This window comes from Trachurus japonicus, chromosome 22 (assembly GCF_045865225.1).
Source record: "Trachurus japonicus isolate A0001 chromosome 22, Traja_1.0".
Taxonomy (NCBI): domain Eukaryota; kingdom Metazoa; phylum Chordata; class Actinopteri; order Carangiformes; family Carangidae; genus Trachurus; species Trachurus japonicus.
Window position 1 is genome coordinate 7,695,640 of NC_140928.1, and position 24,325 is coordinate 7,719,964.

Below are 24,325 nucleotides of genomic sequence, written 5' to 3' on the forward strand. Positions count from 1 at the left end.
TGTTATTCATAACAAAAATAAAAGTAAAAGCACAATAAAAGACACAATTATTCAATTATAAAATAGAGAGATTAGAGAAGACAGAGGAAATCAGCCTCTATGCAGAGACACAGGGAAGATTTGAGCTACTGAAAGTCTGATGCTGCATCATTAAATATGAGGAACCTTCCAATATAAACTCTTATCTCTCTAACAGACGACCAACATTGGTTAGATCAGGGTAATAACAGGTGCAATGAGCTGTAATACAGAAATGAAAATGGAGGTTTTTGTATTGCGGAGCAATGATATGTACAACTGTGGTAACTAGCAGCACAGAAGTAAACTGCATTGCTGCTCAGACTGACTTTTTTAATTGTCAATGTGCAGTTCTGGTCTTTGGCTGCATTCCCGCCCATTGTCACATCTTCAGTTTCATTTGTAGGGTTTGTCAAATAAACATATCCCAGGAGCTGCAGCTGTTTGCTCTCTAATTGTTTATACCAGAGGATTTGGTTGTAATTCTGGATACTGTGTGAACAGCTGATTGTTGGTTCGGCTCCGTCTGTGCTGTAAATGTAAATGTCAGCTGGTGTCTGGTGGACTTGGTCACTGGAAGAGGAACCTGGTGGAAAAGACAAAACTCATATAAAAACCTGAACACCTTTTTTATCTTAATCTTAAGGAGAAGAATCTGTGTTGTGTGTTTAAGTGTTAACTTTACCTGCAGCCCAGTGTATAAGGAAAGTCAAGATGACAATGCCTGGGATCATTTTGACTTTGTAGCAGGAAATAAAATGACTGAAAAATACCAACAAGGCGACATTTGAGGTCTGGAGGTCAGGAAATGACGTCAGAAACTCTGTCGTGTTGAACAGACCAAAGAGAAGACGTAGTTATAGAGGGGCGTCAACAAAGATCATTAGTATGACTGTTGTATTCACACATGATAATGTCGACATTTTTGTCTTAAAGCAGAAGTAAGCGATCCGGTCGTCTGTCAGACGATGGAGTTAGCAGTCCCCGCCCTCGTCCCTACGTCACCACATTCACGCGCATCCAGGGTTCAAACTTAACCTTTTTGCTCACTGGCCAACTGGCTAGTGAGCTTTAAAAATCTACTGGCCAGAAAGATTTTTTACTGGCCAAAAATGATGTATAGCTGTTTTGTATATTTTTCATGGTGTTGAACTGTTATAATACACTCATAAGCATTTTAACACATATCATAGCTATTAGCATATTTTTGTTTGGAATAAAGGAGTCAAGTTTGCCTTTTTTTTCCCTAAAAGGTTTATTTTAGGGCTGCACATGGTCGTTTCTAAGGCTTATTGAGCGAAGTTAGAGTGAACAGCTCTGAACCATTAACCTATAACAAGAACTTGACCGAATAATACTATCAGTTAATTATATATTTTTTTATTAGCTCCAATTATGTCGTCAACTCATGGGGGCGTGTCGACACGTGCAAACTTCCACTGCCTTCAGTCATATTTAGTAGCTAAAAGTTTCACAGGAGGACTGACACTGTGCACCATGAAGGAAGATCAGACAATAAATGTAGCTACACGGACATAGATGTGCATCACCTGTAACAACGGCGCTGAAAAAAAAAAAAGAGGTCGCAGCTCTCCTGCAGCTCCACAGAGGAGCTGTCAGAGGAGCTGCTGTTCCTCTCTCTTCAGTCTGGTGTTTGGCTGCACTTTCAATAAGAAAAGTTCCATATGAGCGCGATCAGCTGAGACAGAGCACAATGGATGTGGCATTGATCAGATATCGCAGCGCACATGTTTATTTAACGGCAAAAAAAAAAAAAAATCGGAGCGATGTTTTTTTGCCGTTAAATAAACATGTGCGCTGCGATATCTGATCAATGCCACATCCATTGTGCTCTGTCTCAGCTGATCGCGCTCATATGGAACTTTTCTTATTGAAAGTGCAGCCAAACACCAGACTGAAGAGAGTGGAATACACACGTGCGCCGCGAGCGTTGTAATCGGTCACAAATCATATACGGCATGTTGTGAGCTTTAAGATCTGCGCGACACCGGCTCACAACCCAAGCGTCACAGCCGGGTCGGGAGGAACAGTAACAACAACGAAGTAGTTGGATTTTTTTTCACTCGCCAGAGTGGCCAGTCAGCCGGCTTCCTTTACTCGCCAAAGCATCAAAGTTAGTCGCCACTGGCGACTGGCGACCGCTAATTTTGAACCCTGCGCGCATCCCTTGGCTGCACACACAGAGAGGACCGCCCCTTTATGCCGTTCTCCCTCCTCATTGGATAAAGGTTGTAGGATACAAGGAAAGTTTTCTCCTCGGCTTACAGCAGAGCAGAGTGACTGACCGACCCGTGTTTCAGACCAAACACTCTATGTAAGTGATTGCCGTCGGAAGATATAACTATTTAAGACTTACATTAACACAAACATTCCGCTTCCTTCTGCTTTAAAGGTAGAGTCTGCAGGATTTTCATAAAAAAAAACAACGACTTATACGAAATAAATCCTATGGGCTTTTACTCATATGTCTAATCTGTCATTAACAAGAGATTACGGGTTACGGGGCGTGTTTGTGTTGCGGTGACACAGAGACGAGAGCTGGGACATCGGGTTGGAGGCTCTGATCTTACAAGGTTGGTTTTCGGCAAAGAGACGCTAGGTGGAAGGCAAAGAGCCTCCATTCTCCCTCGTTACAAGTTACAAGTCATTTATTTAACCATCACTATTACTTAATTAAGGTAAAATATAAAGTTTAAAAAATAAATAAGAATCTTGCCTAGTTCCTCTTTAAGTTTCATCTATTTGGATGTTTCTTTAATGTCTCATGCAGCTGAATTATGCTGCTGTGTGAAAGCAGATGTCTCACATACAGTTATCTTCTTCATCAAGCCTGTTGTTTGGTTTGATCCAGGTGCCTGTTTGAAACTATAATACGCCACCAGCTTTTTGTAAAGGAACCAGATGGAGTTGAAACACTGTGCTATCTCGCTGCACAGAAATACTCTGCAGTGTCGTCCCGGCTTATGTTGGAGATGACGAGCTGGGCTTTGCCCTTCGAGTGGCCTGTGATGTTGAAACGCTCTGCGAAGTCCTTCTCAGGCGTCGCTTTCTCATAATGAAGCAGTCCGATGAGCTTCATCGTGGCCCTCTGGCCTCCTGCTCCGGACTTGTACTGGTACCAGAGCATGTAGGGGTAGTCGTTGTTTCCATGGTAACATCCGAGACGGGCCTCATCCTGTCCAGATTTTATGAGAAGATTTTCCGGTGATTGTTGGATCCCAGGCGAAGACAACACGATGTCTATAGGGAGGAGGTGAAAAGGAAGACCAGAGGTAAACAGAAAGCTCCTGATGGTGAAGCTGCTCACGTCTCATCTCGTCACTCTTACCTGTGAGAAAAAATTGACTGAGGAGAAGCAAGATGATGGAAGTTTTAAACATTTTTTTATATTCTGGATGTCTCTCAGATCTATGAATGAGAATATGTAGCTGTGCATTCAATCTTTAAGGGTTTGGCATGTGTAATAAGGGAGGAGGAGCTGGCGGAGTGAGTCATCACTGCTCTCTGCTGGTCAGAGCAGAGAGAGATCAGGCAGCTGTGTAGCTCATCTGAGAGAAATAACTCAGTACATCACTGTGACTTTATCTGTAGAGTAAAGAGCTGAACAGGGACAGAAAAACATGATACATTTATGATTGCGGGGTTTTTTTTAAATTTATTTATAAAACATAGCCTACATAACAGCAAATTGATATTCTCCTTTATGGACACCTAAATTTACATTATATCAGTATTTGATTAGGGCGGGGTATCGCTATTGATTTACTGAATTAATTTGAGTCCGATCCACAAGGTCCTGATTCGATTCGCTTTCCGATTCAATTCAATATTGATTCAGATATTTCAGTTTTAATACCAATTTTGCTTAGTTATGGAAGCGGTTTCACAGAACTAATGTTGTAAAGTTGATGGGACTCTCTGACCTGGTGCATTATTAAAAATATTGATGTTTATAATTTGACTCAAAAGCAGTTGCATTGATGCACATTTATTTAATATGATCCACTCCAGAAGTAAACAGTGCAACTCTTCAGGTGATAATTCAAACCCAGTCCTATTAATAATATTATTTTTAGGTTTGGCAGTCTGTTAAATGATTAATTGCAAATTAATAGCATGTTTTTCAAGTGTTTAATGATGGGTATGGTGCTTTTTGTGAATGTAACTTTATTATATATCACACATTTTAAGAAGTAGTGGTGTTAAAAGGAATTTGCATTAAGTTTGACAGCTCTGTTAGTTTTACTTCTTAGGTTTCTCAGTGTAAGAAACATCCCAATGGAGTTACTGTTACAATGCATCGTGGTTTCCATGGTTTCCTCGTTATCTGCTGCATCACCCTGGAGGTTTTTGTGCGAGAGAGTCGCTGTCTTCATCTGCCGTGTTACTCGCTGCTCCAAAATATTCTCCGCTGTCTTCAGGGTGTCTCGGGTTCAGGACGTGAAGAAAAACTTCTTTCTCTCCGTCTCCGCTCACGTTGAAGTGTCCCTCAAATTCTGGCTCCATCGTTGGCTTTTTGTACCACACGTAGCCGATCAGCTTCAGAGCGTTGTCTCCTGCTGAGCGTTTATACCACAGTATTGTGTCGTAGGTTGAGATCTGATGTGTTAAACTTAGCTTCACTTCACTGTCAGGTTTCCCAAACCAGTCAGCAGGAGCCTGAAACACCTGCTTTTCTTTATTAAGATGAACACCTGTAAAGACAGTTAGGTCGTAGTTTAACATCTTTAATATAAACTTCATTTGGAATAAAACATTAAAGAATAAAATATGTTTAAAAAACACAATGTAGATGTTGTAAATTCCTTTGTTAAAGGTGAAAAGTGGCTTCATGGATGTAGAATACCTTTAATACAGATTGCAGTGATGATGGATATGATGAGATGAGACGGTGTCATGTTGGATGTGGAGAACCAGGTTGAGTCTCTGCTGCTCAGGAGGAACTGATGCAGAGAAAACTGAGCAAACATAACACACACACACACACACACACACAGCAACTTCAGGGAGGTCTTGACGTCATGAAATACTTCCTTCGAGTGCTTCATTCAGGAATAAGGACGTTGTTCATTAACTTTGTGGAGTTTGATTTTTAAAGCTCAACTCAAGTTTAAAGTTTACTGATCAGAAGCTGTTTATATTCAAGAGGAACTATTATCAACAAATTTAGCTTTTGTTTTGTTTTTATTCCAGAAAAGATAGATGGATGTAATGTGAAGCTTTGTTCGTGTTGTTCATATGTTTAAAGCAGGAAAGGGAAGAGAAATGGAGTGACGGAAAAACAATTCAATTCAATTCAAATAACTTTATTTATCTGATGTGTCAGACAAGAATGCACAAGAGTAAACAGGAATAAAATTAAATAAATACATAAATAGATTAAAAAAAAAAAAAAGACTATCACCTGGAACCGGGGAAAAAACAATGGTGAATAAATGATGAGTTGAGAACAAAGCAAATGATCACTTGTTTTGACCTGATTCCCCCTCATATAGTGACAGAGTTCATTATACTTTAGAGAACAGGACACAAATGGAAACACAGTTACATTGACTGATGAAGTTCAACCACAAGAACAGGTGTCAGTTTATTCAGCGTCTTATTCAAAACCACTGATGATAAAACGTTGTGCAGGGTTTTTGTTAAGTTGACAGGGAGTTTTTGTCATTGTGCTTTGCTGGCTGCACAATAATAAACTGCACTAGTCTGCTCTCGTGTTAGACGTTTGAATATCAGAGAGCCGTGTTTTACTGTATTTACACCCAAATCCCCAGAGATGTTAAAGTCTGTTGCATATGAATCCTCCATTTTGGGATCTTTGTAGTGCAAATATCCGATGAGTTTCATAGCCGTGTCTCCAGGTGAGCGCTGGTACCACAGCATCACTCTATAGTCAGTTTTATCATAGCTGCAGGAAATCTGAACTGTTCCCAGATCAGGTTGTGTGATGAGGTCAGAGGGAGACTGATGAACCTCAACACCCAGACAGAGACCTAGAGAGAGAGAGAAAATGAATGAACTGTGTGAATAAAAACTATAGATGAAGTGTTAATCCTGAATGATAGGAGTGATTATTACCAATGAGTGAAGATAGAAAGATCAATGTCGGCATGTTGTCGTCCTGCCTGAACGACCACACCAAGTGCCTCCAAAGACTGAATACGTTTCACTACACTCTCTTTTATTAACATAACACCCTCCTCTCTGAAATCAGCATCATTGTGCATGTTGAGCTGAAAAGTATCACTGCAGCGCCACCTACTGGGAAGATATAAACGCCCAAATCTGACCTCCAGTTCACCAGATGTATTGATCAGCTGCTCTGTCCTCCAGCTGCAGGTTTTTCACAATAAGAGCCCCACTCTCTGCTGAATATTTGATCAGAGCTTGTAAACGTTGACACTGGCAGCCTTGTTAAACAGAAAGGACCTCCCATTATAATCTGTGATTTTATGGTTTATTACAGGTGTGAGGGGCTGTGAGCTGCAGCACAGGGATCATAAGAGGTTTTTGTATTGAGGAGCAGTCATGTGCAGCACTGTGGTAACTAGCGGCACAGAAATAAACTGCACTATTGTTTGAAGTGAGTCTTTCAATTGTTAATGTGCAAGTCTCGTCCTTATTTGCACCCCCATTTATTTCTACACCTGCTCCATCCTCAGGTTTTCCAGAGCTCCCCGCCAGCAGGTATCCCAGGAACTGCAGCTCTCTGTTCGACTGCTTGTACCAGAGGATTCGATTATAGGAGCTATCGCTGTGTGAACAGTTAAACACGGCTTTTTCTCCTTCTCTCTTCCACATGTCGACTGGAGTCTGTTTGACTTTCTCATTGAGAGAGGAACCTGTGGAAACACAAAATGTGGAATAGCAGCAGCAGGGCAGATTTTCTGTGCACATGCAAATTTATGAATAGATTTTTAAGAAATAACAATAATTACCTGAAATGAGAACAGCATTGCTTAGGAAAAATAAAAATAGGACGATCATTTTGTGTTCTTAAAGTTGTTGTTTGTTGCTGTGAATCATTAGAGGTGTCATCAGATCATCAAATTAATCTCAACCTCCCTAAACTCTCATATCAGCCAAATAAACTTGAACTCTACAGGTGGGTGGTGTCATGGTGCTCCCTCCTCCTCATTTGAATATGGATATTCACACCATAATGCAGTGTTACAATACAATTCAGTGCATGTTTTCTGTCTGAGGAGAAGTGTATGGTTCCCTCTATGGTTCATTAGAGGAACTGTTCACCTCTGTTCACTGTGACACCACTCGTTGGGTATTTGTGCAGCTGTCTCAGTCGCCTTTATCACTGTGTTCACTCACAGCACAGAAATACACCGCGCTGTCGTCAGGCTGCAGCTCCTTCACCGTCAGAGATCCAGTCTCAGTATCGTTCTTCTCTGCTGGAAATCTCTCCTTGCTGAAGCCACTTTCATATTCATGGGCGGTGTACGAAGTTGTGTAGACTATCTGCCTCATCCCCTCCCCTGGCCGCTGTCTGTACCAGTACATCTGTCGATAGGCGCTGCCCTTAGTGTGGCTGCAGTTTATTGTAGCAGACTGACCCTGATACTGCCACACCAGAGGAGACTGGTTGACATCACTACCGCCAATTAAACCTGTAAATACAATTTAAAAACAAACACATTACAGGATTGTCATCAATATCAAACAATATCAATGTTTTCAGAGTGATAATGCACAGTACCTACAACACAGAGCAGAGCTGCAGAGAGTTGGATCAGAGCTGCTGCTGCCATCATCATCGTCCTTGTGATGTGAGTATCATCAGATCATCAGATTAATCTCAACCTCCCTAAACTCTCATATCAGCCAAATAAACTTGAACTCTACAGGTGGGTGGTGTCATGGTGCTCCCTCCTCCTCTTAACATTTGAATATGAATATTCACACCTCTGTGCTGCCACCTTATGAGAGATAACAAAATAACACAGACCTGAAATGATGGTGTAACTATATGTAGTGAAGAGTGTTTAAAACTATTAAAAAATATTGATGTTTACTATAAAAAATTGACCAAAAAGCAGTTACATTGATGCACATTATCTAATATGATCCACTCCAGAAGTAAACAGTGCAACTCTTCAGTACAGTCGTGGGTGATAATTCAAACCCAGCCCTATTGATAATTGATTTTCTCATTGTCTTGATTGTTTATTTTAGGGCTATTGCAAATTAATAGCATGTTTTTTAAGTGTTTATGACATGATAACATCCCAACGGAGTTACTTTTACAATGAAGACTGTGCATTGTGGTTTCCATGGTTTCCTCATTATCTGCTGCATCATCCTGGAGGTTTTTGTGCGAGAGAGTCGCTGTCTTCATCTGCTGTGTTACTCGCTGCTCCAAAATATTCTCCGCTGTCTTCAGGGTGTCTCGGGTTCAGGATGTGAAGAAAAACTGTTTTCTCTCCGTCTCCGCTCACGTTGAAGTGTCCCTCAAATTCTGGCTCCATCGTTGGCTTTTTGTACCACACGTAGCCGATCAGCTTCAGAGCGTTGTCTCCTGCTGAGCGTTTATACCACAGTATTGTGTCGTAGCTCGAGATCTGATGTGTTAAACTTAGCTTCACTTCACTGTCAGGTTTCCCAAACCAGTCAGCAGGAGCCTGAAACACCTGCTTTTCTTTACTAAGATGAACACCTGTAAAGACAGTTAGGTCGTAGTTTAACATCTTTAATATAAACTTCATTTGGAATAAAACATTTAAGAATAAAAGATCTTTAAAAAACACAATGTAAATGTTGTAAAGTTGAAAAGTGTCTTCATGGATGTAGAATACCTTTAATACAGATTGCAGTGATGATGGATATGATGAGAGGAGACGGTGTCATGTTGGATGTGGAGAACCAGGTTGAGTCTCTGCTGCTCAGAGGAACTGATGCAGAGAAAACTGAGCAAACATAACACACACACACACACACACACACACACACAGCAACTTCAGGGAGGACTTAACGTCATGGTGACTGAAAGAAATACTTCCTGTTGATCTTCGAGTGCTTCATTCAGGAATAAGAAGGACAGTGTTTATCGGCATTTGTGGAGCTTTGTTTTTTAAAGCTCAACTCAAGTTTAAAGTTTACTGATCAGAAGCTGTTTCTATTCAAGAGGAACCATTACTGTAGCTATCAACAAATGTAGTTTTGTTTTGTTATTTTATTCCAGAAAAGACAGATGAATGTAATGTGAAGCTTTGTTCATGTTGAGATCACTACTGTCACTACTGTTGTTTGTTCATGCTTTCTTTTCTTTCTTTTTTTAAACAAGTTGATCATATGTTTAAAGCAGGAAAGGGAAGAGAAATGGACTGACAGCTAAACAATTCAATTCAATTCAATTCAAATAACTTTATTTCTCGGATGTGTCCAAAGACAGACAGACAGTGAGGAATGCAACAAGAGTAAACAGGAATAAGATTAAATAAATAAATAAATCGATAAAAAAAACAAGATGGAACCAGAAAAAAAACAATGGTGAATAAATGATGAGTCGTAAACAAAACAAATAAACCCTCATAGTGACAGACACAAATGGAAACGCAGTTACATTGGCTGATGAAGTTCAACCACAAGAACAGGTGTCAGTTTATTCAGCGTCTTATTCAAAACCACTGATGATAAAACGTTGTGCAGGGTTTTTGTTAAGTTGACAGGGGAGTTTTTGTCATTGTGCTTTGCTGGCTGCACAATAATAAACTGCACTAGTCTGCTCTGGTGTTAGACGTTTGAATATCAGAGAGCCGTGTTTTACTGTATTTACACCCAAATCCCCAGAGATGTTAAAGTCTGTTGCATATGAATCCTCTATTGTGGGATTTTTGAAGTTCAAATATCCGATGAGTTTCATAGCCGTGTCTCCAGGTGAGCGCTGGTACCACAGCATCACTCTGTAGTCAGTTTTATCATAGCTGCAGGAAATCTGAACTGTTCCCAGATCAGGTTGTGTGATGAGGTCAGAGGGAGACTGATGAACCTCAACACCCAGACAGAGACCTAGAGAGAGAGAGAAAATGAATGAACTGTGTGAATAAAAACTATAGATGAAGTGTTAATCCTGAATGATAGGAGTGATTATTACCAATGAGTGAAGATAGAAAGATCAATGTCGGCATGTTGTCGTCCTGCCTGAACGACCACACAACACCAAGTGCCTCCAAAGACTGAATACTTTTCACTTCACTCTCTTTTATTACTGTAACACCCTCCTCTCTGAAATCAGCATCATTGTGCATGTTGAGCTGAAAAGTATCACTGCAGCGCCACCTACTGGGAAGATATAAAAGCCCAAATCTGACCTCCAGTTCACCAGATGTATTGATCAGCTGCTCTGTCCTCCAGCTGCAGGTTTTTCACAATAAGAGCCCCACTCTCTGCTGAATATTTGATCAGAGCTTTTAAACGTTTTTTTACAATAGGAGATGTGACACTGGCAGCCTTGTTAAACAGAAAGGACCTCCCATTATAATCTGTGATCTTATGGTTTATTACAGGTGTGAGGGGCTGTGAGCTGCAGCACAGGGATCATAAGAGGTTTTTGTATTGAGGAGCAGTCATGTGCAGCACTGTGGTAACTAGCAGCACAGAAATAAACTGCACTATTGTTTGAAGTGAGTCTTTCAATTGTTAATGTGCAAGTCTCGTCCTTATTTGCACCCCCATCTATTATTACACCTGCTCCATCCTCAGGTTTTCCAGAGCTCTTCCCCACCAGGTATCCCAGGAACTGCAGCTCTCTGTTCGACTGCTTGTACCAGAGGATTCGATTATAGGAGCTATCGCTGTGTGAACAGTTGATCACGGCTTTTTCTCCTTCTCTCTTCCACATGTCGGCTGGAGTCTGTTTGACTTTCTCATTGAGAGAGGAACCTGTGGAAACACAATCGTCAAAAAAATATATCTAGAGAGAGCTACACAGCTGGAATAGCAGCAGCAGGGCAGATTTGCTGTTCACATGCAAATTTATGAATAAATATTTCAGAAATAACAATAATTACCTGAAATGAGAACAGCATTGCTTAGGAAAAACAAAAATAGCACCATCATTTTGTGTTCTCAGAGTTGTTAATTAGAGGTATCATCAGATCATCAGATTAATCTCAACCTCCCTAAACTCTCATATCAGCCAAATAAACCTGAACTCTACAGGTGGGTGGTGTCATGGTGCTCCCTCCTCCTCTTAACATTTGAATATGAATATTCACACCTCTGTGCTGCCACCTTATGAGTGATAACAAAATAACACTGACCTGAAATGAACCCCAGAACCCCGGGTGTAACTATATGTGGTGGAGAGTGTTTATATTTGTTTGTGTTTGAGTCCATCTCTGTGTTTGTATTTTGCTGTCAGAAACAATATTAATGTAAATGTGCTAAAACCATTTCATGAGAGCCACAGTCAGTAAATGTTCAGTTATGTAGAAGATACTGAGTTTGAACTCTCTAATCTGGTGCATTATTAAAAAATATACTTTAAAAATTTGACTCAAAAGCAGTTATTGATGCACATTTATCTAATACTTGTGTATTGATCAGCTGCTCTGTCCTCCAGCTGCAGGTTTTTCACAATAAGAGCCCCACTCTCTGCTGAATATTTGATCAGAGCTTGTAAACTTTTTATAATAGGAGATGTGACACTGGCAGCCTTGTTAAACAGAAAGGACCTCCCATTATAATCTGTGATCTTATGGTTTATTACAGGTGTGAGCGGCTGTGAGCTGCAGCACAGGGATCATAAGAGGTTTTTGTATTGAGGAGCAGTCATGTGCAGCACTGTGGTAACAAGCGGCGCAGAAATAAACTGCACTATTGTTTGAATTGAGTTTTTCAATTGTTAATGTGCAAGTCTCGTCCTTATTTGCACCCCCATCTATTATTACACCTGCTCCATCCTCAGGTTTTCCAGAGCCTGCCAGCAGGTATCCCAGGAACTGCAGCTCTCTGTTCGACTGCTTGTACCAGAGGATCTGATTATAGGAGCTATCGCTGTGTGAACAGTTGATCACGGCTTTTTCTCCTTCTCTCTTCCACATGTCGGCTGGAGTCTGTTTGACTTTCTCATTGAGAGAGGAACCTGTGGAAACACAATTGTCAAATATATAGAGAGAGAAACAGCTGGAATAGCAGCAGCAGGGCAGATGTGCTGCTGTGCACATATAAATGTATGAATAGATTTTTAAAAAATAACAATAATTACCTGAAATGAGAACAGCATTGCTTAGGAAAAATAAAAATAGGACGATCATTTTGTGTTGTTAAAGTTGTTGTTTGTTGCTGTGAATCATTAGAGGTGTCATCAGATCATCAAATTAATCTCAACCTCCCTAAACTCTCATATCAGCCAAATAAACTTGAACTCTACAGGTGGGTGGTGTCATGGTGCTCCCTCCTCCTCATTTGAATATGAATATTCACACCATAATGCAGTGTTACAATACAATTCAGTGCATGTTTTCTGTCTGAGGAGAAGTGTATGGTTCCCTCTATGGTTCATTAGAGGAACTGTTGGCCTCTGTTCACTGTGACACCACTCGTTGGGTATTTGTGCAGCTGTCTCAGTCGCCTTTATCACTGTGTTCACTCACAGCACAGAAATACACTGCGCTGTCGTCAGGCTGCAGCTCCTTCACCGTCAGAGATCCAGTCTCAGCATCGTTCTTCTCTGCTGGAAATCTCCCCTTGCTGAAGCCACTTTCATATTCATGGGCGGCGTACGAAGTTGTGTAGACTATTTGCCTCATCCCCTCCCCTGGCCGCTGCCTGTACCAGTACATCTGTCGATAAGTGCTGCCCTTAGTGTGGCTGCAGTTTATTGTAGCAGACTGACCCTGATACTGCCACACCAGAGGAGACTGGTTGACATCACTACCGCCAATTAGACCTGTAAATAAAAAAAAATAAAAACAAGTTACAGGACCACCGGTGTCATCAGTATCAAACAATATCAATGTTTTCAGAGTGATGATGTACAGTACCTACAACACAGAGCAGAGCTGCAGAGAGTTGGATCAGAGCTGCTGCTGCCATCATCATCGTCCTCGTTGTGTTGTGATGTGAGTACCATCAGATCATTAGATTAATCTCAACCTCCCTAAACTCTCATATCAGCCAAATAAACTTGAACTCTACAGGTGGGTGGTGTCATGGTGCTCCCTCCTCCTCTTAACATTTGAATATGAATATTCACACCTCTGTGCTGCCACCTTATGAGAGATAACTAAATAACACTGACCTGAAATGAACCCCAGAACCCTGGTGTTTGTATTTTGCAGTTTAGTTTTAAGAGAAGAAGCAATATTAATGTAAATGTGCTAAAACAATTTCATGAGAGCTCCAATTAGTACATTTTCATTTAATATGTAAAATCCATATCCATGATGTAGATAGAAGATACTGAGTTTTTAACATATTTTTTTTATGTTTATGTTGTGTTATTTAATTTAATTAATCAGGTAATAATTTGAAATATTTCCAGATTTCCAGATCCCATTATAATCTGTGATCTTATGGTTTATTACAGGTGTGAGGGGCTGTGAGCTGCAGCACAGGGATCATTAGAGGTTTTTGTATTGAGGAGCAGTCATGTGCAGCACTGTGGTAACAAGCGGCGCAGAAATAAACTGCACTATTGTTTGAATTGAGTTTTTCAATTGTTAATGTGCAAGTCTCGTCCTTATTTGCACCCCCATCTATTATTACACCTGCTCCATCCTCAGGTTTTCCAGAGCTCCCCACCATGTATCCCAGGAACTGCAGCTCTCTGTTCGACTGCTTGTACCAGAGGATTCGAGTATAGGAGCTATCGCTGTGTGAACAGTTGATAACGGCTTTTTCTCCTTCTCTCTTCCACATGTCGGCTGGAGTCTTGACTTTCTCATTGAGAGAGGAACCTGTGGAAACACAATTGTCAAATATATAGAGAGAGAAACAGCTGGAATAGCAGCAGCAGGGCAGATGTGCTGCTGTGCACATATAAATGTATGAATAGATTTTTAAGAAATAACAATAATTACCTGAAATGAGAACAGCATTGCATAGGAAAAATAAAAATAGGACGATCATTTTGTGTTCTTAAAGTTGTTGTTTGTTGCTGTGAATCATTAGAGGTGTCATCAGATCATCAGATTAATCTCAACCTCCCTAAACTCTCATATCAGCCAAATAAACCTGAACTCTACAGGTGGGTGGTGTCATGGTGCTCCCTCCTCCTCTTAACATTTGAATATGAATATTCACACCGTAATGCAGTGTTACAATACAATTCAGTGCATGTTTTCTGTCTGAGGAGAAGTGTATGGTTCCCTCTATGGTTCATTAGAGGAACTGTTCACCTCTGTTCACTGTGACACCACTCGTTGGGTATTTGTGCAGCTGTCTCAGTCGCCTTTATCACTGTGTTCACTCACAGCACAGAAATACACCGCGCTGTCGTCAGGCTGCAGCTCCTTCACCGTCAGAGATCCAGTCTCAGTATCGTTCTTCTCTGCTGGAAATCTCTCCTTGCTGAAGCCACTTTCATATTCATGGGCGGTGTACGAAGTTGTGTAGACTATCTGCCTCATCCCCTCCCCTGGCCGCTGCCTGTACCAATACATCAGTCGATAAGCGCTGCCCTTAGTGTGGCTGCAGTTTATTGTAGCAGACTGACCCTGATACTGCCACACCAGAGGAGACTGGTTGACATCACTGCCATCAATTAGACCTGTAAATACAATTTAAAAACAAACACATTACAGGATTGTCATCAATATCAAACAATATCAATGTTTTCAGAGTGATGATGTACAGTACCTACAACACAGAGCAGAGCTGCAGAGAGTTGGATCAAAGCTGCTGCCATCATCATCATCGTCCTTGTGATGTGAGTATCATCAGATCATCAGATTAATCTCAACCTCCCTAAACTCTCATATCAGCCAAATAAACCTGAACTCTACAGGTGGGTGGTGTCATGGTGCTCCCTCCTCCTCTTAACATTTGAATATGAATATTCACACCTCTGTGCTGCCACCTTATGAGAGATAATAAAATAACACTGACCTGAAATGAAGGTGTAACTATATGTAGTGAAGAGTGTTTAAAAATATTAAAAATATTGATGTTTACTTTAAAAAATTGACCAAAAAGCAGTTACATTGATGCACATTTATTTCATATGATCCACTTCAGAAGTAAACAGTGCAACTCTTCAGTGCAGTCGTGGGTGATGATTCAAACCCAGCCCTATTGATAATTGATTTTCTCATTGTCTTGATTGTTTATTTTAGGGATAGAAGCCAGTTAAAGGGTTAATTGCAAATTAATAGCATGTTTTTTAAGTGTTTATGACATGATAACATCCCAACGGAGTTACTTTTACAATGAAGACTGTGCATCGTGGTTTCCATGGTTTCCTCATTATCTGCTGCATCACCCTGGAGGTTTTTGTGCGAGAGAGTCGCTGTCTTCATCTGCCGTGCATACTCGCTGCTCCAAAATATTCTCCGCTGTCTTCAGGGTGTCTCGGGTTCAAGATGTGAAGAAAAACTGTTTTCTCTCCGTCTCCGCTCACGTTGAAGTGTCCCTCAAATTCTGGCTCCATCGTTGGCTTTTTGTACCTCACGTAGCCGATCAGCTTCAGAGCGTTGTCTCCTGCTGAGCGTTTATACCACAGTATTGTGTCGTAGGTTGAGATCTGATGTGTTAAACTTAGCTTCACTTCACTGTCAGGTTTCCCAAACCAGTCAGCAGGAGCCTGAAACACCTGCTTTTCTTTACTAAGATGAACACCTGTAAAGACAGTTAGGTCGTAGTTTAACATCTTTAATATAAACTTAATTTGGAATAAAACATTTAAGAATAAAAGATCTTTAAAAAACACAATGTAAATGTTGTAAAGTTGAAAAGTGGCTTCATGGATGTAGAATACCTTTAATACAGATTGCAGTGATGATGGATATGATGAGATGAGACGGTGTCATGTTGGATGTGGAGAACCAGGTTGAGTCTCTGCTGCTCAGAGGAACTGATGCAGAGAAAACTGAGCAAACACAACACACACACACACACACACACACACACACACACACACACAGAGCAACTTCAGGGAGGACTTAAGGTCATGGTGACTGAAAGAAATACTTCCTGTTGATCTTCGACTGCTTCATTCTGGAATAAGAAGGACGGTGTTTATTAGTTTAGTGGAGTTTTGTTTTTTATAGCTCAACTCAAGTTTAAAGTTTACTGATCAGAAGCTGTTTCTATTCAAGAGGAACTATTATCAACAAATGTAGTTTTGTTTTGTTTTTTTAATCCAGAAAAGAAAAATGAATGTAATGTGAAGCTTTGTTCATGTTGAGATCACTAGGCTACTGTTTGTTCATGCTTTTTTTTCTTTAAACATGTTGTTTAAAGCAGGAAAGGGAAGAGAAATGGACTGACAGCTAAACAATTCAGTTCAATTAAATTCAAATAACTTTATTTCTCGGATGTGTCCAAAGACAGACAGAGAGGAATGCAACAAGAGTAAACAGGAATAAGATTTAAAAAATAAATAAATCGATAAAAAACAAGACGGAACCGGAAAAAAAAAAACAATGGTGAATAAATGATGAGTCGTAAACAAATCAAATAAATCCTCATAGTGACAGAGTTCATTATATTCTAGAGAACAGGACACAAATAGAAACACAGTTACATTGGCTGATGAAGTTCAACCACAAGAACAGGTGTCAGTTTATTCAGCGTCTTATTCAAAACCACTGATGATAAAACGTTGTGCAGGGTTTTTGTTAAGTTGACAGGGGAGTTTTTGTCATTGTGCTTTGCTGGCTGCACAATAATAAACTGCACTAGTCTGCTCTCGTGTTAGAAGTTTGAATATCAGAGAGCCGTGTTTTACTGTATCTACACTCAAATCCCCAGAGATGTTAAAGTCTGTTGCATATGACTCCTCCATTTTGGGATCTTTGTAGTGCAAATATCCGATGAGTTTCATAGCCGTGTCTCCAGGTGAGCGCTGGTACCACAGCATCACTCTGTAGTCAGTTTTATCATAGCTGCAGGAAATCTGAACTGTTCCCTGATCAGGTTGTGTGATGAGGTCAGAGGGAGACTGATGAACCTCAACACCCAGACAGAGACCTAGAGAGAGAGAGAAAATGAATGAACCATGTAAATGTGATGGGGAAACCAGAGTTGCAGTTGGTTCTTGAACACACCCTTGTGTTCAGGCCAACCCCTTTCTACTGCCTCCTGATTAGACTGAGGGCATTTAAGTCACCTGTGACCTCTTGGCTGTCTCTTTGTCTCTCTCTGGCTGCTGTGTGGGCTTCCTCTGACTCTGAGGTAGGAAATAGAGCCACTAGTTTAAATGTTACTTTAAATCAGTTATATGTAGTGACCAGGTTGCAATTGTTTGCCACAGCTCTCCTCTCCCTCTCTCCCCTGGTCTTACTGGTGTCTGCATCTACTAATGAATGAATGGAGGTATGTTGTGAACTGTTGATGTTTGATCTGATGTGGAGTGGTACTAACAAATGAAATTCTCTCCTTTTCTATAGTTCTCCAATGTGGGTACTCATTAGCTGATACCTGGGTTAGCCAGTACACCTTTTTATTAAGGTAGGCTTTGTGATTTTGACCTGTAAGCAGACAAATTGAATTGAAATGCATGTTTTTATTATAATTTAACTGACCTTTCTTGAATTTATAGGTCATTGTCAGCTGCTGTTTTGCCTTGCTTTTAGTGTTGCCTTCATTGTTGATTATTGTTAGTCTGGACCAACTGGTGTTTTTGTTGCTTGTGTTGTTTGTTTTGCTTTATTTCTTTTAGTGGCATTAGTCGGCTTATAGCGGAGGCTAGTCACAATAGAGTGGTTCCCTTCACCGTTTGTAGTGTTAAAGCGCACCGGGACACAGTTGCAGTGTGCACCATTTGCAGTGATTTGCCGTGAGCACGTGGTGGGTAAGTTGTTGCACCTCTGGAACACATCCTTAGGTAGGCTGCCTCCCTGTAGTTGGCTTCTGTCCACTCCTTTTTGTTAATTTCAGAATAAGTGTCACCAAAATAGTAATTTTAGTGTTTTTATAAAAGAATCCCCTGTTAATAAAATTTGTTATACTTTCTTAATTTGATTCATCTTTTTTGTGCCACTAATCCCCTTCTTTACAGATATCTCCAGTTATTAATTAATTCAATTGAAACAAATAAATTTGGCTTTATTTGGAAACCACGTCTCTGTCTTGTCTTAGTATACGAACTTGTGTTGTCTGTGAAAGTATTGAGGTCTTATTCAGAGTTTCATAAGATATTTCCTGGGGTGAAACTCCCCAGGTGGCGTTGTTTGGGTCAGGTTCTGGTGGCCTCCAGCCACACATTCACCTCGCCACATTCATAAAAACTATAGATGAGTTAATCCTGAATGATAGGAGTGATTATTACCAATGAGTGAAGATAGAAAGATCAATGTCGGCATGTTGTCCTCCTGCCTGAACGACCACACCAAGTGCCTCCAAAGACTGAATACGTTCCACTACACTCTCTTTTATTACTGTAACACCCTCCTCTCTGAAATCAGCATCATTGTGCATGTTGAGCTGAAAAGTATCACTGCAGCGCCACCTACTGGGAAGATATCAAAGCCCAAATCTGACCTCCAGTTCACCAGATGTATTGATCAGCTGCTCTGTCCTCCAGCTGCAGGTTTTTCACAATAAGAGCCCCACGCTCTGCTGAATATTTGATCAGAGCTTGTAAACGTTTTTTTATAATAGGAGATGTGACACTGGCAGCCTTGTTAAACAGAAAGGACCTCCCATTATAATCTGTGATCTTATGGTTTATTACAGGTGTGAGGGGCTGTGAGCTGCAGCACAGGGATCATAAGAGGTTTTTGTATTGAGGAGCAGTCATGTGCAGCACTGTGGTAACTAGCAGCACAGAAATAAACTGCACTATTGTTTGAAGTGAGTCTTTCAATTGTTAATGTGCAAGTCTCGTCCTTATTTGCACCCCCATCTATTATTACACCTGCTCCATCCTCAGGTTTTCCAGAGCCTGCCACCATGTATCCCAGGAACTGCAGCTCTCTGTTCGACTGCTTGTACCAGAGGATTCGATTATAGGAGGTAACGCTGTGTGAACAGTTGATCACGGCTTTTTCTCCTTCTCTCTTCCACATGTCGGCTGGAGTCTGTTTGACTTTCTCATTGAGAGAGGAACCTGTGGAAACACAATTGTCAAATATATAGAGAGAGAAACAGCTGGAATAGCAGCAGCAGGGCAGATTTGCTGTGCACATGCAAATTTATGAATAGATTTTTAAGAAATAACAATAATTACCTGAAATGAGAACAGCATTGCTTAGGAAAAATAAAAATAGGACGATCATTTTGTGTTCTTAAAGTTGTTGTTTGTTGCTGTGAATCATTGGAAGTGTCATCAGATCATCAGATTAATCTCAACCTCCCTAAACTCTCATATCAGCCAAATAAACCTGAACTCTACAGGTGGGTGGTGTCATGGTGCTCCCTCCTCCTCTTAACATTTGAATATGAATATTCACACCTCTGTGCTGCCACCTTATGAGAGATAACAAAATAACACTGACCTGAAATGAACCCCAGAACCCCGGGTGTAACTATATGTGGTGGAGAGTGTTTATATTTGTTTGTGTTTGAGTCCATCTCTGTGTTTGTATTTTGCTGTCAGAAACAATATTAATGTAAATGTGCTAAAACCATTTCATGAGAGCTATAGTCAGTAAATGTTCAGTTATGTAGAAGATACTGAGTTTGAACTCTCTAATCTGGTGCATTATTAAAAAATATACTTTAAAAATTTGACTCAAAAGCAGTTATTGATGCACATTTATCTAATACTTGTGTATTGATCAGCTGCTCTGTCCTCCAGCTGCAGGTTTTTCACAATAAGAGCCCCACTCTCTGCTGAATATTTGATCAGAGCTTTTAACCTTTTTATAATAGGAGATGTGACACTGGCAGCCTTGTTAAACTGAAAGGACCTCCCATTATAATCTGTGATCTTATGGTTTATTACAGGTGTGAGGGGCTGTGAGCTGCAGCACAGGGATCATAAGAGGTTTTTGTATTGAGGAGCAGTCATGTGCAGCACTGTGGTAACTAGCAGCACAGAAATAAACTGTACTATTGTTTGAATTGAGTTTTTCAATTGTTAATGTACAAGTCTCGTCCTTATTTGCACCCCCATCTATTATTACACCTGCTCCATCCTCAGGTTTTCCAGAGCTCTTCCCCAGCAGGTATCCCAGGAACTGCAGCTCTCTGTTCGACTGCTTGTACCAGAGGATCTGATTATAGGAGCTATCGCTGTGTGAACAGCTGATCACGGCTTTTTCTCCTTCTCTCTTCCACATGTCGGCTGGAGTCTTGACTTTCTCATTGAGAGAGGAACCTGTGGAAACACAATTGTCAAATATATAGAGAGAGAAACAGCTGGAATAGCAGCAGCAGGGCAGATGTGCTGCTGTGCACATATAAATGTATGAATAGATTTTTAAGAAATAACAATAATTACCTGAAATGAGAACAGCATTGCTTAGGAAAAATAAAAATAGGACGATCATTTTGTGTTCTTAAAGTTGTTGTTTGTTGCTGTGAATCATTAGAGGTGTCATCAGATCATCAAATTAATCTCAACCTCCCTAAACTCTCATATCAGCCAAATAAACCTGAACTCTACAGGTGGGTGGTGTCATGGTGCTCCCTCCTCCTCTTAACATTTGAATATGGATATTCACACCATAATGCAGTGTTACAATACAATTCAGTGCATGTTTTCTGTCTGAGGAGAAGTGTATGGTTCCCTCTATGGTTCATTAGAGGAACTGTTCACCTCTGTTCACTGTGACACCACTCGTTGGGTATTTGTGCAGCTGTCTCAGTCGCCTTTATCACTGTGTTCACTCACAGCACAGAAATACACCGCGCTGTCGTCAGGCTGCAGCTCCTTCACCGTCAGAGATCCATTCTCAGTATCGTTCTTCTCTGCTGGAAATCTCTCCTTGCTGAAGCCACTTTCATATTCATGGGCGGCGTATGAAGTTGTGTAGACTATCTGCCTCATCCCCTCCCCTGGCCGCTGCCTGTACCAGTACATCTGTTGATAAGTGCTGCCCTTAGTGTGGCTGCAGTTTATTGTAGCAGACTGACCCTGATACTGCCACACCAGAGGAGACTGGTTGACATCACTGCTTTCAATTAGACCTGTAAATACAATTTTTAAAAAGTCACATTACAGGACCACCGGTGTCATCAATATCAAACAATATCAATGTTTTCAGAGTGATGATGTACAGTACCTACAACACAGAGCAGAGCTGCAGAGAGTTGGATCAGAGCTGCTGCCATCATCATCATCGTCCTTGTGATGTGAGTATCATCAGATCATCAGATTAATCTCAACCTCCCTAAACTCTCATATCAGCCAAATAAACTTGAACTCTACAGGTGGGTGGTGTCATGGTGCTCCCTCCTCCTCTTAACATTTGAATATGAATATTCACACCTCTGTGCTGCCACCTTATGAGAGATAACAAAATAACACAGACCTGAAATGAACCCCAGAACCCTGGGTGTAACTATATGTGGTGGAGAGTGTTTAAAAATATTAGGATATAAAAATAGGATATAATTGACCAAAAGGCAGTTGCATTGATGCACATTTATCTAATATGATCCACTCCAGAAGTAAACAGTGCAACTCTTCAGTGCAGTCGTGGGTGATAATTCAAACCCAGCCCTATTGATAACTGATTTTCTCATTGTCTTGATTGTTTATTTTTAGGGCTAGAAGCCAGTTAAAGGGTTAATTGCAAATGAATAGCATGTTTTTTAAGTGTTTATGACATGATAATATCCCAATGGAGTTACTGTTACAATGCAGACTGTGCATCGTGGTTTCCATGGTTTCCTCGTTATCTGCTGCATCATCCTGGAGGTTTTTGTGCGAGAGAGTCGCTGTCTTCATCTGCTGTGTTACTCGCTGCTCCAAAATATTCTCCGCTGTCTTCAGGGTGTCTCGGGTTCAGGATGTGAAGAAAAACTGTTTTCTCTCCGTCTCCGCTCACGTTGAAGTGTCCCTCAAATTCTGGCTCCATCGTTGGTTTTTTGTACCTCACGTAGCCGATCAGCTTCAGAGCGTTGTCTCCTGCTGAGCGTTTATACCACAGTATTGTGTCGTAGTTCGAGATCTGATGTGTTAAACTTAGCTTCACTTCACTGTCAGGTTTCCCAAACCAGTCAGCAGGAGCCTGAAACACCTGCTTTTCTTTACTAAGATGAACACCTGTAAAGACAGTTAGGTCGTAGTTTAACATCTTTAATATAAACTTCATTTGGAATAAAACATTAAAGAATAAAAGATCTTTAAAAAAACATAATGTAAATGTTATAAAGTTGAAAAGTGGCTTCATGGATGTAGAATACCTTTAATACAGATTGCAGTGATGATGGATATGATGAGATGAGACGGTGTCATGTTGGATGTGGAGAACCAGGTTGAGTTTCTGCTGCTCAGGAGGAACTGATGCAGAGAAAACTGAGCAAACACAACACACACACACACACACACACACACACACACACACACAGAGAAACTTCAGTGAGGACTGAACGTCATGAAATACTTCTTGTTGATATTCAACTGCTTCATTCAGGAATAAGAACAACGTTGTTCATCAACTTTGTGGAGTTTTGATTTTTAAAGCTCAACTCAAGTTTAAAGTTTACTGATCAGAAGCTGTTTCTATTCAAGAGGAACTATTATCAACAAATTTAGCTTTTGTTTTGTTTTTATTCCAGAAAAGAAAAATGAATGTAATGTGAAGCTTTGTTCATGTTGAGATCACTAGGCTACTGTTTGTTCATGCTTTTTTTTCTTTCTTTTTTTAAACATGTTGTTTAAAGCAGGAAAGGGAAGAGAAATGGACTGACAGCTAAACAATTCAGTTCAATTCAATTCAAATAACTTTATTTCTCGGATGTGTCCAAAGACAGACAGAGAGGAATGCAACAAGAGTAAACAGGAATAAGATTTAAAAAATAAATAAATCGATAAAAAACAAGACGGAACCGGAAAAAAAAAACAATGGTGAATAAATGATGAGTCGTAAGCAAAACAAATAAACCCTCATACTGACAGAGTTCATTATACTTTAGAGAACAGGACACAAATAGAAACACAGTTACATTGGCTGATGAAGTTCAACCACAAGAACAGGTGTCAGTTTATTCAGCGTCTTATTCAAAACCACTGATGATAAAACGTTGTGCAGGGTTTTTGTTAAGTTGACAGGGGACTTTTTGTCATTGTGCTTTGCTGGCTGCACAATAATAAACTGCACTCTGCTCTCGTGTTAGACGTTTGAATATCAGAGAGCCGTGTTTTACTGTATTTACACTCAAATCCCCAGAGATGTTAAAGTCTGTTGCATATGACTCCTCCATTTTGGGATCTTTGTAGTTCAAATATCCGATGAGTTTCATAGCCGTGTCTCCAGGTGAGCGCTGGTACCACAGCATCACTCTATAGTCAGTTTTATCATAGCTGCAGGAAATCTGAACTGTTCCCAGATCAGGTTGTGTGATGAGGTCAGAGGGAGACTGATGAACCTCAACACCCAGACAGAGACCTAGAGAGAGAGAGAGAATGAATGAACTGTGTGAATAAAAACTATAGATGAAGTGTTAATCCTGAATGATAGGAGTGATTATTACCAATGAGTGAAGATAGAAAGATCAATGTCGGCATGTTGTCGTCCTGCCTGAACGACCACACAACACCAAGTGCCTCCAAAGACTGAATACTTTTCACTTCACTCTCTTTTATTACAGTAACGCCCTCCTCTCTGAAATAAGCATCATTGTGCATGTTGAGCTGAAAAGTATCACTGCAGCGCCACCTACTGGGAAGATATAAAAGCCCAAATCTGACCTCCAGTTCACCAGATGTATTGATCAGCTGCTCTGTCCTCCAGCTGCAGGTTTTTCACAATAATAGCCCCACTCTCTGCTGAATATTTGATCAGAGCTTGTAAACGTTGACACTGGCAGCCTTGTTAAACAGAAAGGACCTCCCATTATAATCTGTGATTTTATGGTTTATTACAGGTGTGAGGGGCTGTGAGCTGCAGCACAGGGATTGTAGTGTATTTAACAGACATTAACAGACATATGTTGTTTCTGATATATACCTTTAAGTGAATGATGACGTCGTTGTTTTCATCATATCCTGTTTCCTGTT

The 24,325-nt window shown here is 40.5% G+C and overlaps 2 gene segments (V, D, J or C); both read right to left on the bottom strand.

Moving 5' to 3' along the window:
- Positions 1 to 14,406: 14,406 nt before the first annotated feature.
- LOC146963390 (T cell receptor beta variable 29-1-like) lies at positions 14,407 to 14,914 on the bottom strand. The segment is given in 2 exon segments: positions 14,407 to 14,764; positions 14,854 to 14,914. Coding segments are annotated over 2 exon segments (384 nt in total).
- Positions 14,915 to 20,894: 5,980 nt separating this feature from the next.
- On the bottom strand, positions 20,895 to 21,444 carry LOC146963391 (T cell receptor beta variable 29-1-like). The segment is given in 2 exon segments: positions 20,895 to 21,288; positions 21,384 to 21,444. Coding segments are annotated over 2 exon segments (384 nt in total).
- Positions 21,445 to 24,325: the final 2,881 nt, after the last annotated feature.